This window comes from Thunnus maccoyii, chromosome 14 (genome assembly GCF_910596095.1).
Source record: "Thunnus maccoyii chromosome 14, fThuMac1.1, whole genome shotgun sequence".
In the NCBI taxonomy this organism is placed as follows: Eukaryota; Metazoa; Chordata; class Actinopteri; order Scombriformes; family Scombridae; genus Thunnus; species Thunnus maccoyii.
This window is the reverse complement of record NC_056546.1, coordinates 12,875,897-12,889,313: the sequence shown is the minus strand read 5'-3', so window position 1 is coordinate 12,889,313 and position 13,417 is coordinate 12,875,897. Positions and strand designations below refer to the sequence as shown.

At 38.8% G+C, this 13,417-nt stretch overlaps 1 protein-coding gene across 2 annotated transcripts; it reads right to left on the bottom strand.

Annotated features, from left to right (window-relative positions):
- Positions 1-281: 281 nt before the first annotated feature.
- abraxas2 (abraxas 2, BRISC complex subunit) lies at positions 282-11,847 on the bottom strand. 2 transcript variants are annotated; one of them, XM_042434061.1, is made up of 9 exons: positions 11,718-11,847; positions 9,399-9,489; positions 7,138-7,174; positions 6,466-6,532; positions 5,891-6,081; positions 5,040-5,159; positions 4,298-4,382; positions 4,057-4,174; positions 282-3,710 (listed from the first exon to the last, which is right to left on the bottom strand). In XM_042434061.1, exons 1-9 carry the CDS (start codon positions 11,787-11,789, stop codon positions 3,139-3,141), a joined length of 1,353 nt encoding a protein of 450 aa, XP_042289995.1. In that variant the 5' UTR covers positions 11,790-11,847; the 3' UTR covers positions 282-3,138. The 2 variants fall into 2 exon arrangements, with proteins under 2 accessions (XP_042289995.1, XP_042289994.1); XM_042434060.1 differs by having other exon boundaries at positions 5,040-5,162; positions 11,718-11,846.
- Between the last annotated feature and the right edge of the window lie 1,570 nt (positions 11,848-13,417).

Here is a 13,417-nt window from a genome sequence, read left to right as displayed (position 1 = left end):
AAGCGCCAGTAGGTTTTGCGCATAAAAAATAAAACATACAAAATAAATGTATGGTTATTGGTTTTTGTACAAGTCCGTGCAAGGATTTGTAGTAATTGTACAGTCATTTTACAGGTTTTATGCCGTGTAATTAACCCATAAAAACACATTTTCCTCTCCTTAAAAAAAAAAAAAAAAAGTCGAACAAGAATGCATCCTGTATGAAAGCATGCAAAAATTATTGGCATATTTCAAAGCGGTACTCAATTTACCACAATAAGAAAACAACAAGGAACATTATATCACATATGCATGTCTCATTTATTATCCCCCCCCAGTTTGAGAACCATATTTTCTGTGCTCGTCCTAACAAGTCCTTCGTCTACTTTCGTCAAGTACACAAATCCAGATGAAAGCAGAGAAGATGTAAGCTGTGCACTGGACTTTGTGCTTCAGGGAGGTGTTGATGTTGCAATGGCCCACTCGGGGAAGGAAGGGAAGGGTCACCCCATATAGTAAGAGTACATGACTGTATTATTTGTATTATGTCAGAACTTGAAAGGTATAGGATCCTAACAATGTTAGTCCTCTCATGCTTTATACCAGTGGTCCTCCAGAGCCCTGTTGGTTTTCAATTTGGTCATTGAATCAGGGTTTCACCTGGGGATGAAGTGTAAACTACCTGATATGACCAAAAAAAGAGACAGAAACAGCAATCATCTAAGAGCCTGAGGACCAGGATTACGAAAGAGGACTTACACTGAGAACTGCTGCTCTATACCACCACAAAACTGAGACAAGCTTATACAGTAAGTGCTGTTTAAATGCTACCCCCCCTCCCTTATCTACTATACATTCATTATTTATTTCCTCATTATATTCCAGTACTCAAAGGAAACCACACTCCTAACAAACTGATTTTGTCACTTCTTAACATTGTGTGATTGAGTTACTCTGGGTGATTATAAAGTAACATTTTGAGTGCCAGTTCCCGACAAAGTGATGCATTGGCATTACACATCAGGGCAAATGAAATGACCCTAAGGCAAAAAACATGACATACAAACAGGCTGTGTAAATAAAGTGGAGCTTGTTCACGAGGCAATGCTTCTCCCAACATTTCACCACCATAAAATGTCTTCATTTGCAAATGACCTGCTGATCACCACATTAAAACACCTGCCATGTGCAGTACAAATGTCTGCTCATGCTAAATATAACAGTGTCTACGATTGACCGGTTCCACATATAGCGCCCAATCCATCCACACCTTGTTACTCAGTTGTCTTCAAATGGCCCATTAGTCACACTCAGCATACTAACTTTGCCTTGATGGGCATATCAATGACCGAGCAGATTCCCTCTGTCTTAACAGTTATAATTCCAGTTTCAAATAATAAAACAAGCAAAGTCACAGTTGCAATCATGAGATACAGGTCCACTTAGAAGCCGCCAGTTAAAGTAAAAAGGGAAAACAGCTTCAGGAAGCAGTTAAGATCGTTTCAGGTAGACAAAACACCACATAATGGAAAAAGGAGGCAAATAACTGCAGGTCGGGGAGGGAAAAAAAAAAAAAAAAAAAGTTGATTATTGCAAACACAATACAGTTTGTTATCATGTTACCCCTCACGATAGATCTGTGAATGTGTTCTGTGTGCAGATAGAAACTGCCCTGAGTGGAAGGCACTGTATACTGAAGCAAGGTCATAATGTTTTCATCACATTATCCAGGTCCATACATGTAACGTTAACCCAACCAGGTCAGAATACATGAGGTCTGCCGTCAACTACGCCAAGACAGGAAGGTGATCTCACGCTCTCTGTTCCCAAGGTTACAATTCACACACTACAGGGGGGTATCAGCCTTCCATGATGACTTTAATAGAGAACAAGTCAGTGAGAAGTGAGCTTGAAGTGGTTATATGATCACGGTCAGTAGTATTGGAGACAACCAGCAGTGTGAAGTGGAAGTAGCAGCCAGGTTTTTATATGAAGAACAGACAGATGCAGTTTTTTTTTAGTGGTAGCTCTCTGTGTTGCAGCAGCAGAAGGGAACCTTAAGCATCTGGTTAGTAAAGCTACAGTACATTGTGTTTGCCCTGTGAACCTCGTACAACGCACAAAAGCTGAGCCGAGTTCAGCTCAGGGTGGTCAAAGAGGACTACTCAAGTGGCACAACATGACAGCATTGGTATAGCACAATAATAAAGAAATCTTAAATTTTGTTAAGTGCAGCAAAGCGCATACAATTTCAGTGTTATCCAAGAAGAACGAGACATTGACATTCATGTCAATCAAATTAGATTAACTGTTAATCTGACAAAAAAAATAATATATATATATATATGTATATATAAAGCACCCATAATAGAAGTGGCTGAGTAAATTTAGCTTGATCTATTCCTCATCATTTAAATAGGCAACTGCATGATTCATTAAAGACTGGGTTGCTAACATGGAAATGAACATGTAATAATGGACAAATCCAAAATCAAATATGACAATTGTGCATTTTAAAGAAATTCTAGTTACATATATATCTCTCTTTCTTCAAATTAAAAAATAAAGTTAACAACCATTTGCCTACTTCTTTTTAAAAAAATGTTTGAAGGCTGAAGAATATTCTGCCTTTGCTTTTTTTTTTCCAAATTTTAGATGGTTTGTTAAAAAGAAGGCAAAAAAAAAAAACAATAGTGCAAGAGGTAATGCAAGAGTGGGTGCTCAGAGTTGGTGATGCAAATGTGAAGCAAAATGATAAAGAATGAGCGCAGCTGGGCCTGTCTTTTAGGGAGTGGGCTGGCCAACCAGTTGGCAGAAATTGCATTGTAATATCCACTTCTGACCCTGAAACCGGACACGTTCCATACTGAAGTACCCAGACAGCCCCCATTCCAAAAAATAAAGAATGAAAACAGACAACTTTTCCCCCCAGTGAGACACACCTGTTAAGCCTGCAAAGCCCGACAAGGTTTCCCCTTAAAATGGAGATCAGACTAAGACAAGAAGAAATACACACAGCGGGACACCACCTGCGCATGCCTTTCACTTTCAGGACTGGCACTTCTTTAGTCTATATTTGTCTATCTTTGATTGCTTGAGATGCCCACCTCTCAAGGTGCGTCACTTATATGTGTCCCGTTCACACCCTGTGGCATGTTTCTATGTGGTCTGTGAGCCACGAGCGTCCCCGTCAGGACTGAGAGCAGCTGGCCGGCCATGAGCTAAAACGCTGCCAGAGACCATCGGTAGATGAGTGGCTTCGCTCACTAAATTCTCATATTCGCTACTGTCCTCATCCTCATCCTCGTCCTCATCATCTTCGTCATCCTCCTGCCCTGCAGCTTGTCTGTCTAATGAGTCAGAGCTTGATCCGTCACCATTGCCAAGGTATGGGGTGCTGGGAGTGGTGACCGGTTTAGAGCTGGCACCGGGGCCCAGACCCATCCCGAGGCCCAGTCCCATCCCCAGCAGGCCCGGGGTGGGGTGTCCTGGTGAGCCCACGGCTTGGGGCCGGGGCAGTAGAGCAGCACTGGTAGGGGGCGAGGAGGAGGAGAGCAGAGAGTCATCCTGGGACAAGAGGTCAGCATAAGAAGGTGGGTTAGGTGAGGTACTGGGCCGCTCCGGTGCAGAGGGTGTGTGGAAAGCTATCCTGGACAGAAGGGAAGTCTCAGAAGGCTCTGTGTTCTCCTCTGGATTGGAGTGAGAGTCTGGATTCTGGGCTTCACGGAGCCCTGTGGAAAAAAGAGAGAAGGACGCAACTAGTAACAAGGTTAAAGGTTACTGTTGCGGGGTTAAGAATGTGATTTTTTTTTTTTTTTGCAAAATGTTAGCACATAAAATCAGAGCAAATCAAGTTTAACTGGTAGACTGATGAAATATTTAAGAAAGGCCTGGGGGAAAGGGAGCAACTCACAAACTCAGGAGAAATGAAATGCTATGCATGCTTAGCTTAATATTTCTTGTTTTTGCTGTTTGCTTTTGATCTTGAGCCAGTATACATCAAAATATTTTTAACCAGCACACATTTTAATTTTAAAGTGAGAATTCCACTTTATTGAACCCCAAACAGATACGTACTTCTCTCCTCTTCTGCTGTCTTGCTTTTCCTGAGAGCAATTTGTTGTTTGAGTTTGTTCACATCCTCTTGAATTTTCTCCTTCACACGTTCACTTTGTTCTACCTCCCCACACACGGCCTGCAACCAAGACAAAGTGACAAACAAAAGGTTTAAAATAAGTTGAAACAAATTATCTTTGATTTACTGGGTGTGCAAACAACTTCTTTGTGAAATCCATCACACAATTGTGATCCGACTCACCTGGACTTTATCTTGTAGTGCGCTGTAGACTTGAAATATTGTTCGGATATCCTTCATCACACCATCTTTGTCAAAGAATTCAGCCCTGGAGAGATATTTAGCAAAATATACTTCCATTACATCATTCAAGACATAATAAATAACATCACAGTAGAAACTCACCCTGTTTCTCATCAGGATCATACATTACAAACGCACTAGAGCTGTCTGCTATCTTGAAACTATACTTCCAAATTCCACCGTCAGTCACAGAAAGATACCAGCTAAATAAGCTGAGGTGAAAATAGAGTGATCATATCAGGAGGTAATAAAAAGGCCAGGCTAAATCCCTGCAGTTCAAACAACACTATCAGACAGCATTTAGCTCATCTAAGACACACTGGGTCTAAGTTTAGAAACAAAAACACAGAAATACGAGAAGTATGTGCAAGCTGTCACACACCAGCTTTCCACTGCAGTCAGTCACCCACAAATATATGTATGTTGATACTACTTATACACAATGTCAAGTGTAAACTACAACTAGGACATACACACACACACACACAAATGCTGGGGGTCCTGGGTGCCATGGTAGCACAGTTGCACATGTTATGCCCTCAAGGTGAAGCTCTAGTATGCGGTCAGGTGAAAACAGGTGGCTGCTGCAATTGCACACATATCAGAGGAGACACGTGTCTGTCTCCCAAAAATGGGAGGTAGCGGTGACATAGCAAAGAAAAGCTGAGAGTCCAAACCTTACCCATGCTCTTTGATGACCTTGGCGTAATTGAGTGAGGTGTTGGGCACTGAGGAGACTTTGTATTCCTGCTGGCTTGTGTTGCCAAGGTTTGGGATTGTGAGGGTGATTCTCTGGTTGTACCTACTGAGTGGAGATGACCAGTTAGCACAATGAATACTAAACCATAATGCTAACACTAATACAAACTATTTTTGCTTTTACAAATCCCCTTTGTTATGTACTTTTTTATTTTAATGAGATTCTGGTGAGTTATGAAACTGAAATGACCAAAGAAAGAAAATTATTTACCTGTAGTTATTATTTCAACATTTGTTGACTTTGTGATGTGTTGATAATGTATCTTTCACACCATTTCTTTAAACTCAGTAACACAAATATGCACTATCTTCATCCGTTTTAACTCTCTTAACATAAGTCCATCCATATTTATAAGAGATTCATAAAGGAATCTAGATATAGACAGATATAGACATGGTAGTCTTAATGTAATTCAAAAGTCCAAACATCAGTACACAGTTACTGATCAGACAGTAGTTTGACAGGATGCATAAGGCCATGAAAAATAAAAGAATCACATCACTTATGCGCTTTAAAAAGAAGCTTACTGCATTATTAAACTGCATCATGCATTCATTATGTTTATACATTTGGCTTTCAAAGTAACTGCTGCTGCAGGAACACAGTTAAAGTCTGGAGGGTCAAACAGTCCACCAGCATGACAATCCTGCTCATGAGAAGCAGAGCAGCACAGAGCTTCTTTACTTATTGGATAAATTAACTGCATGTGTCCGTTTATGTATGTGTTTGCTCATGCTGTTCAATGTGCATCTGCCTGTGCGTGCCATCAATACCTGCGGTTCGGTCTGAAGAGCACGTACTCCAGTGCATGTGTGGAGCTGTTGGCTGTGGAGATGAAGCTGAAAAGAAGGAAGACGAGGTCGGGCACACCGAGCAGCTGAGTCAGCTGTTTGTGGATGATCTGTTCCCTGAACGACATCTGCTGCTGCGTGTTCCTCCGGAACCGGTACCAACCAATGACATTCTACATGACAGAAGAAACAAGTCATTTAAAATGTGTTTAATCCAAGAAAGTCTTACTAATCCAACCCCACTTAGGACCAGAAATCACCAATCAAACAAGCACATGAGCGAACAGAACACTATATACAGTATCTATACAGTACAACATGATTAATTTCAATACAATGATACATTTTGTTGTATACTGTTATATTTGAAGCCCAAACTGTTGAAATCCACAAGGTTAAACAATTATATTTTAAGATAAACTGGTCAATCACACATTTATTTTGCAAATCACTTATTAGTTGACAATAAAATCTAAAATAAAAATATAAAACATTTTTACAGGACATCAGCCACAAAGTGTGTTGAAATAACCAAAAGAAAAAAAAAAATTACTCACTTTCCGCCTATCTTTAAGAATGCTGTTGAGATTTTCTTCATTGACTTTGCCTGCGTAGTCATAAAAGCTGGTGAGAGGGGAAAAAAAAGAGGCAGTTAAACTGATCCATCTTGCTGCTCCTCCTCTGCTTTTAGTTTGCTCCTGTTACCCAATCTTGTCAGATGGGGCCATCTACTGTCCACTGTCAAACTGGTTCAGCCTGTGCTACAATGGATGCAAGTTAATTGATGTATCCATTTAAAACTGACATTAAAAGTGAATTTTTGAGTAACAGATACCACTCAGTACATTTTTATTTACTGGGATAAAGCACAACAACATATGGAAGTACTGTTAGTACAAATGTATTATGGACTCATCTGAAATAACATTGTTTCAATTTGATGGAGTATTTTGCCATCAAACACTAATATCATAATAAATGCTCATATAGTTGCCACAAGAATCTACAATTACTTTCTTCACAGCTCAATATTAACAGCAACGATAGCTCTTGTAAAATAGCAACCCACTTCAACTTTATTGTGTTACAACAAAAGTTAATATCAGGTTTTCCCAAATGAAACAATCATGTCAAAAACTGTTGGTTTGCTGACCCTTTTTTATCTCCACAATAATAACAGTGATGATAATGATAACTGATTATCTGAGAATAAAAAGCTCATATCTTACCTAAACAACTGTGCACAAGGATCATGGTTATGGATTTCTGTTGGAGACAAATGACAATGGTTTCAGTTACATAGCATTATATATATATAAAATCAGCTCTTTCAAAGCATGATCCAAGTTAATAAAACAATAGCTCCGGTCTTTGATTATAAATTGGCTGAGCCATGTTGAAAGCCACTGTAAAACACTCTATAAACACACACCTGTGACTGTACTACATATTACTGTGCCAATTAGGCTACAAATGTTTCAAAATGTCAGATTTTGTTGTGAATTGTAATTTATTGGGTAGGCAAAGCATAGATGAGTGGTGGAAAGAGATGGACAGGATAGAGGAGGAAGATAAAGAAAAGAGACGCGCTGAAATGAATGCGAGCGAAACTGAAAAACTGGAAAAGTCAAGAAACGAAGCCAGGACCATTAAACAGACGTTGTGGTCCGTTTGCTGCACAGGAATGCTTTCCACTGCGTCTGTGTGTTGATTGGCAACTATTCTGCTTAATGTTGCTGAACAACCACATTGCTTGGCAGAAGAATGATTATTTGTTATCAATGAATTATTGCATTTTTTGTTGCTGTGTGTTTATTTTATGAAACCTTGCCAGGTATATGTAGTAACAGTTTTATAAAAGCAATAAGCCTTGTGGTTTACAGTGATTTTAGAGCAGCTAAGGGGCGTTTTTAAACCACAGCCTCTTGTGGCTTATTGCTTTAGTAAACCACAGTGGAGCCCCACTACCTAAATTCTGAAAACAGAACTGCAACCTACAGACTAACACTGCACAACCAATAAATCTGAGATAATATTGCTTTTCAATGCTGTTAAAGTTGTTTACATTAGTAATGTTTGTACACAAAGCGGTTACACAAACACAAAAATGCCTATTTCATACCTGAGACTTGCTGTATATGGCTAAAAATATTGATTTGGCCTTCACACTATTACACTGACTTTTAGTTTCAATTGTCTTAGTTTACAACACAAAATCCCACAGAGAGCAGACTTTAACTCCAACCATTAACTAATCTGCACACACTAAGTGCTCAGAAAAAAAAAGCTGCTTGTTGCCTATTTTCATTCACAGTTACATTTCACAATCATATGCATCAACATAAGCTTCTCTTTACAGGACTGAAGGGATAGAGAAGTAATTCAGGATTCAATGATATCAAGCAACGAAAAATAAGTTACAATTAACTTGTAAATGTTTTAAATATATTTGCAAGTAACATTGGCAGGTTAAAATTTGATGCAGATTCAGGGGCTCCACTCTAGTTACAAGGACCTATGATCGCCCATTTCTAATTGAAACTTCTCTTTTGTTTTCCTCTTCTTTTAATATCCCCAGTTGTCATCAGTCTGCTTTCTACAGTTTGTTATGTTGACAGCGTTTGATTGTACAGGGTCAGAACTCAAAGCAAAAATGTGACATACTGTAAGGTGTGTGCTTTGCAACGACTGTATGTAATATGTAATTATGACAATGTCATTATGCTGTTTGACAGAATATCGTCAACAAAAAATGTTAATCTACTCATTGTGAATAGTGAGTTTACAGTCTATAAAGCAGACATTAAAGCCCCTGCACACCTACACAGGTGTTTTAACTTATTGTGGCTGATTAAACTTCTCAAGTTAAGGCGGGGCAGTGCAATGATGTCATCAAAATGTATGTACTTACAAGAACGCTAAAGGCTGTCCCAAATAGATGCAACAAAACTAATAGGAGCCTTAGGGAGATGTCAATCAAGCTCAGTTTGTACACACCTACACAGTCTTGAGAAGAGCCCTAAACAAGCAAAATAAGTGAAAACACCTGTGTGGACAGCCCATGGGTGTAGAGGGGCTTTAACAGAAACATGTGTTGTACAAACAAACCCTGTCTTTTTTTACAAAAGGAGCAGAAGGACTAAACATTGGAATTTTTCACAGCAGGATTTTTATCTTGTCATAGCAGGAAAAGCACAGGTGTTATGAATTTCATTAACAATGAGCTACGAATTTAATTAATGATGACAGGACCCTAAAACTGAAGTAGCTAAATTAAATTCAGCCTAATTAATTTAATTATTCACACTCATGCTTTTTCTACTGTGATATATCAAAATGTCTTCTCTGACAAAAGGCCTATAAAGAAGTGATCATGCCATCTTCTTAACTGTCTCTTAAGGCTGCCATCATAAGACAGACTTTAATCAGTAGCTACTTATTACTTTACAGGATACCATAGGTGTTTTGTGTTATCGAAGTCAGGCCTTACCTACTACCTGGAGCAGTTCTGCACTGCTAATCTGTGTGTCACTGATGCTGACGGTCTCTTCTTGCCTCACGTCTCCTAATAGGAAGCCCTCCTGTGCAAACACATTTTAAGGCTGTAGTTAGAACACTAATGAAGAGCTGAAACAAAGTAATGATCTATTAGATAGCTGACTGATGTCAAATTAACCAACAACTGTTTCAATACTCAATTTATTGCATTTCTCAAGCAAAAATGCTAAACGTCTTCAGGTTCCAGCTTCTCAACTGTGAGGATTTACTGTTTTTCTTTTCAGACTGATACCATTATAAAGTGAATATGTTTACGTTTTGAACAGTTGGATCATGTGAATAAGCAATTGAAGATATCATCTTGGGCTCTGGGAAACCATGATGGACATTTTTCACTAGTTTTGGATATTTGAAAGACTAAACAATCAAGAATAAACATACAGATTAGCCAATACTGAAAATGATCATTTGTTGGAGCCCGGATGCAATACAGAATTATGGCTACACAGATAGATAATCTTTTCATATAAATGTTCTGAATATGATTCAGATTACCCTTGCCACCTTGATCATCTTCAAGCTGCTGTTTCATCTCTGTGCAATCACTTCAAGTGCAATACAACCTGCAGGCTACTGTACATACCCAGGATTATAGTCTGTATTCATTGCCATTTATATTTTATGTATAACTCTATTGTAATATCTGTACTCTTTTCTTTTTCTTCATACTATTGCACTTTGCTTTCTACTTTATGTTTACTACTGTTTGATTGTAGATGCTGGTGTTGTCTCATCTCAAGAATTTCATTGCGCAATTGACTGCCATGTTATTCTGTGTATATGACAGTAACAACCTTGGACCTTGAACCAGTGCACATACAACAACAATAGGAGTATCAGAATTTGACTGAATGTCTGCATGTTCATTCAAGTAACATAAAAATAATAAATCAGCTTTCAGCTCTGGTAGTAAATAATGTTGTTTATTTTATATATGAGGAAAACGTCATCTCTCAGGCCAGAAACATTATTTCTGACCCCACTCAAATCCTTCGATGTGAATACCAGCTCCTCCTCTCAGGCAGGCGTTACAGAATTCTTCAGTGCAGGCTAAACAGACACAAACACTCTTTCATCCCTCAGTCCACTAAAGCCCTAAACAAACACCCCAGTGGCCATCAGTAGAAACGGTTGATCGTTGTTGTTTGTGTACTCTTCTGTATAGTGAATGTGCAATAAATCACAACGTCAGAGGCTAGTGCAGTAAATGAGATCCTTCAGTGTTTTATCTTTTATTGAGGATCTCAGAATTTGGAGTATTTATTGATATTTTTTGGTTTTCATCCTGAGTAGTTTCATGTGATTATTGTACCTTCTATCACGGTATTTATGAGATTTATACAGCAGCAGCAGCATCGTGTGTCAAAGCCACGGCACATTTCCCTCTGAGACAATAAAGTCTTATCTTATCTTACAAAACATTATTTAACTGACAGCAGCTGGTAAATCTTTTGTAAAACAACATGGGCTGACTTGCTCATTCCGCGTATGACAGGAATGCAGGCAAACTTGAAAGTAGCGACTCTACACCTGCTTGAAGTCTTAAGTCTCTGACTGACAAGAAGAAAACAGCGCTGACGTTAACCTTGCTTCTACAAAGAGCTAGCAAATATCTAAATGAAAGAAAAAAAACATTTTTACAGTCACTTTGCTAAGACAGTTCTGACTTGACGCTAAACGCTGCTAACATTAGCTGTGCGGAAACCCACAAAAAACAAAAGGGGGTTAACATTTACGTTGCCTGGTTAAGAAATTAAATGTGTTAACTTCTTATTCCTGATTACATTCATAACGACTATTAAATAGCAGGTCGAGGTGACTGAAGATATTAGCAGCACAAAACACACGGAAGTCACTTGACTCGGTAGCTTAGCTAACATGCTAAGTGGCTGACTGCTGAGTATTTCCTGGACCTCAAACTTTCCCCAACAGCCTTTCCCATTATAATATGGTATTAATTCATATATATGACTCTTATTAGCTACTATTAAGACTTACTATTTAATTCTTGTGCAGCTATAACACACGAGATTGCCTACTAGGTAAGTCTTGTCGTTCATATAACTGCATAAGCCATTTAAAAAAAGAAATCACACCCGCCGGTAAATAGACGGGACCAATACTAGCTATGATGACACTGGAAAACAACACAAACTAAAGGCGTTTAGTCAACGGTCGGACACGCCAACGAGCTACGCGCATTTTAGCAGCCACTGCATCGTAGCTTGTCAACAATATTTTGGATACTTACATGATCTGAGTTGCTGTTGGCGCTGTGATAACACACAGAACTAAAAGTGTAACCTGAAATAGATGCCGCCATGATGGAAACATCCCTATCATCAATCCCGATGCCCCCCGCGGTTGCAAAACACGCTCCTCAGACGCAATGTCTTATGGGAAATGTAGGCACCGACCTGACAGCCCTATAAACTAAAATCTAAGGCGGAGGAATATGGTCTTATTAATATTAATGTATGCCCTCCAGTCTGTTGGTCGGTTGTACCATAATGGCTAATCCCAGGACCTGAAGTTAATCTATGCATAATGAATAATAACAAGAGAAAGAAATCAGGGGATGTAGTCAAGGAAGGACTTGAATTAAGGAAGGTAGGTGTCAATATACAGCCCTAAAACAGTTAATTATTTTTACATCTTTAAGCCCTGTTATTATTTATATATACCTGTCTGTATATGTATATGACCCATCTGCAACATGAATGGAGATCATATTTATAGATTTACATAGATGGTTCAAAGGATCCAGAGGGTGGGAAAGTGACATTTGGAGTAACCATTTCTGGGTTAAGAATCGAAAAGGGACATAGAATTTCAGATCAGGTGTCAGTATTCACAGCAGAGAAGCTGGCAATATTATTGGCACTTTGGTGGGTCGAGGATAATAAACCAGCAGTGATTCACCAGCAGCTTTAACTACAATAAAGGAAACAAAATTCAAGTCCAGACCTGATATACTGACAGAGATTTTTCAAACATTGTACAGAATTCACAAAGTAGGATGTGAGGTGGGTGAGGAAGCTGCAGATAACATGGCAATGAATGCTGCTCACGGTGATAGAGTGGAAATTACATTACAAAGTGTGTCATTTTTCTATTTATAAGGTTTTGCATATTTACCTAAAATAGTTTTGAATAATCACAGTGAAAAAGCAAATGAAATAATTTTCCTATTGGAATTGCAAAAATCACAGACATGGTCTATATTTAGCCTAAATCTTTCCAGCACTTCTTTTACAGGGTGAATTCAATGTAAAATCTTGAAGGATACTTCTTTCATTTTTCCACCGTAAATCACCCATTATAGATATAATATATTTGTATTAAAAAAATAAATGTGAAGGAGAAAAGAAGGGGAGGTCTTACTTTGCAATCCAGAAAACTGTGGAAAGAGCAAAAAACAATTTTGCCTGCAAAAGAAAGGGTTGTAATCCAGACTAAGGCTTGGGCATTGTGGGTTTAGGAATGTGCTGGCTCTGACTGGAAAACACCTGGATGGCAAATGTGAGTGTGGGTCATGGATGCATAGTATGAATATTATATATTATAATACATCCATGGTGTGGAGGCTCGGATACGGTAATGCACATACTCATCCAGAGTAAGAATTACTCCCATCAAAAGAGGAAGCTGTTCAAAGACCTGGGAGCACTTGAAGAAGCTGTTTTTACTCTGTGCACCTTACTCAACCTGGATAACTGGAGTAAAATGGAGGAACAGCTGGAATTTCTGTACAATGTTGTGGGTGTATGTGAATTTGTGGGTGTATGTGATTTGTGGGTGTATGTGATGTGCTATTGTGTGTAGCTTTGTATTTTGTATTATGTGTCCTGTGTGTTTTTTGCTTTGTACTGTTTGTTATTGTGCCGTTATATGTTTTAATTGTAAGGGACTGCAGGCGAAAATTAACTTTAAAGCTAACTCTGGTGCAGT

What these genes read in the sequence shown, in the direction of transcription:
- abraxas2 (XM_042434060.1), bottom strand. Translation starts at nt 11,789, where the DNA reads ATGGCGGCATCTATTTCAGGTTACACTTTTAGTTCTGTGTGTTATCAC. An exon ending in CTCTTCAGACCGAACCGCAG is followed by an intron (nt 5,163 to 5,890) that starts GTATTGATGGCA and finishes ATCTCCACTCAG; the next exon opens with TAGGTACAACCAGAGAATCA. An exon ending in GACAGCAGAAGAGGAGAGAA is followed by an intron (nt 3,711 to 4,056) that starts GTACGTATCTGT and finishes TTTTTTCCACAG; the next exon opens with GGCTCCGTGAAGCCCAGAAT.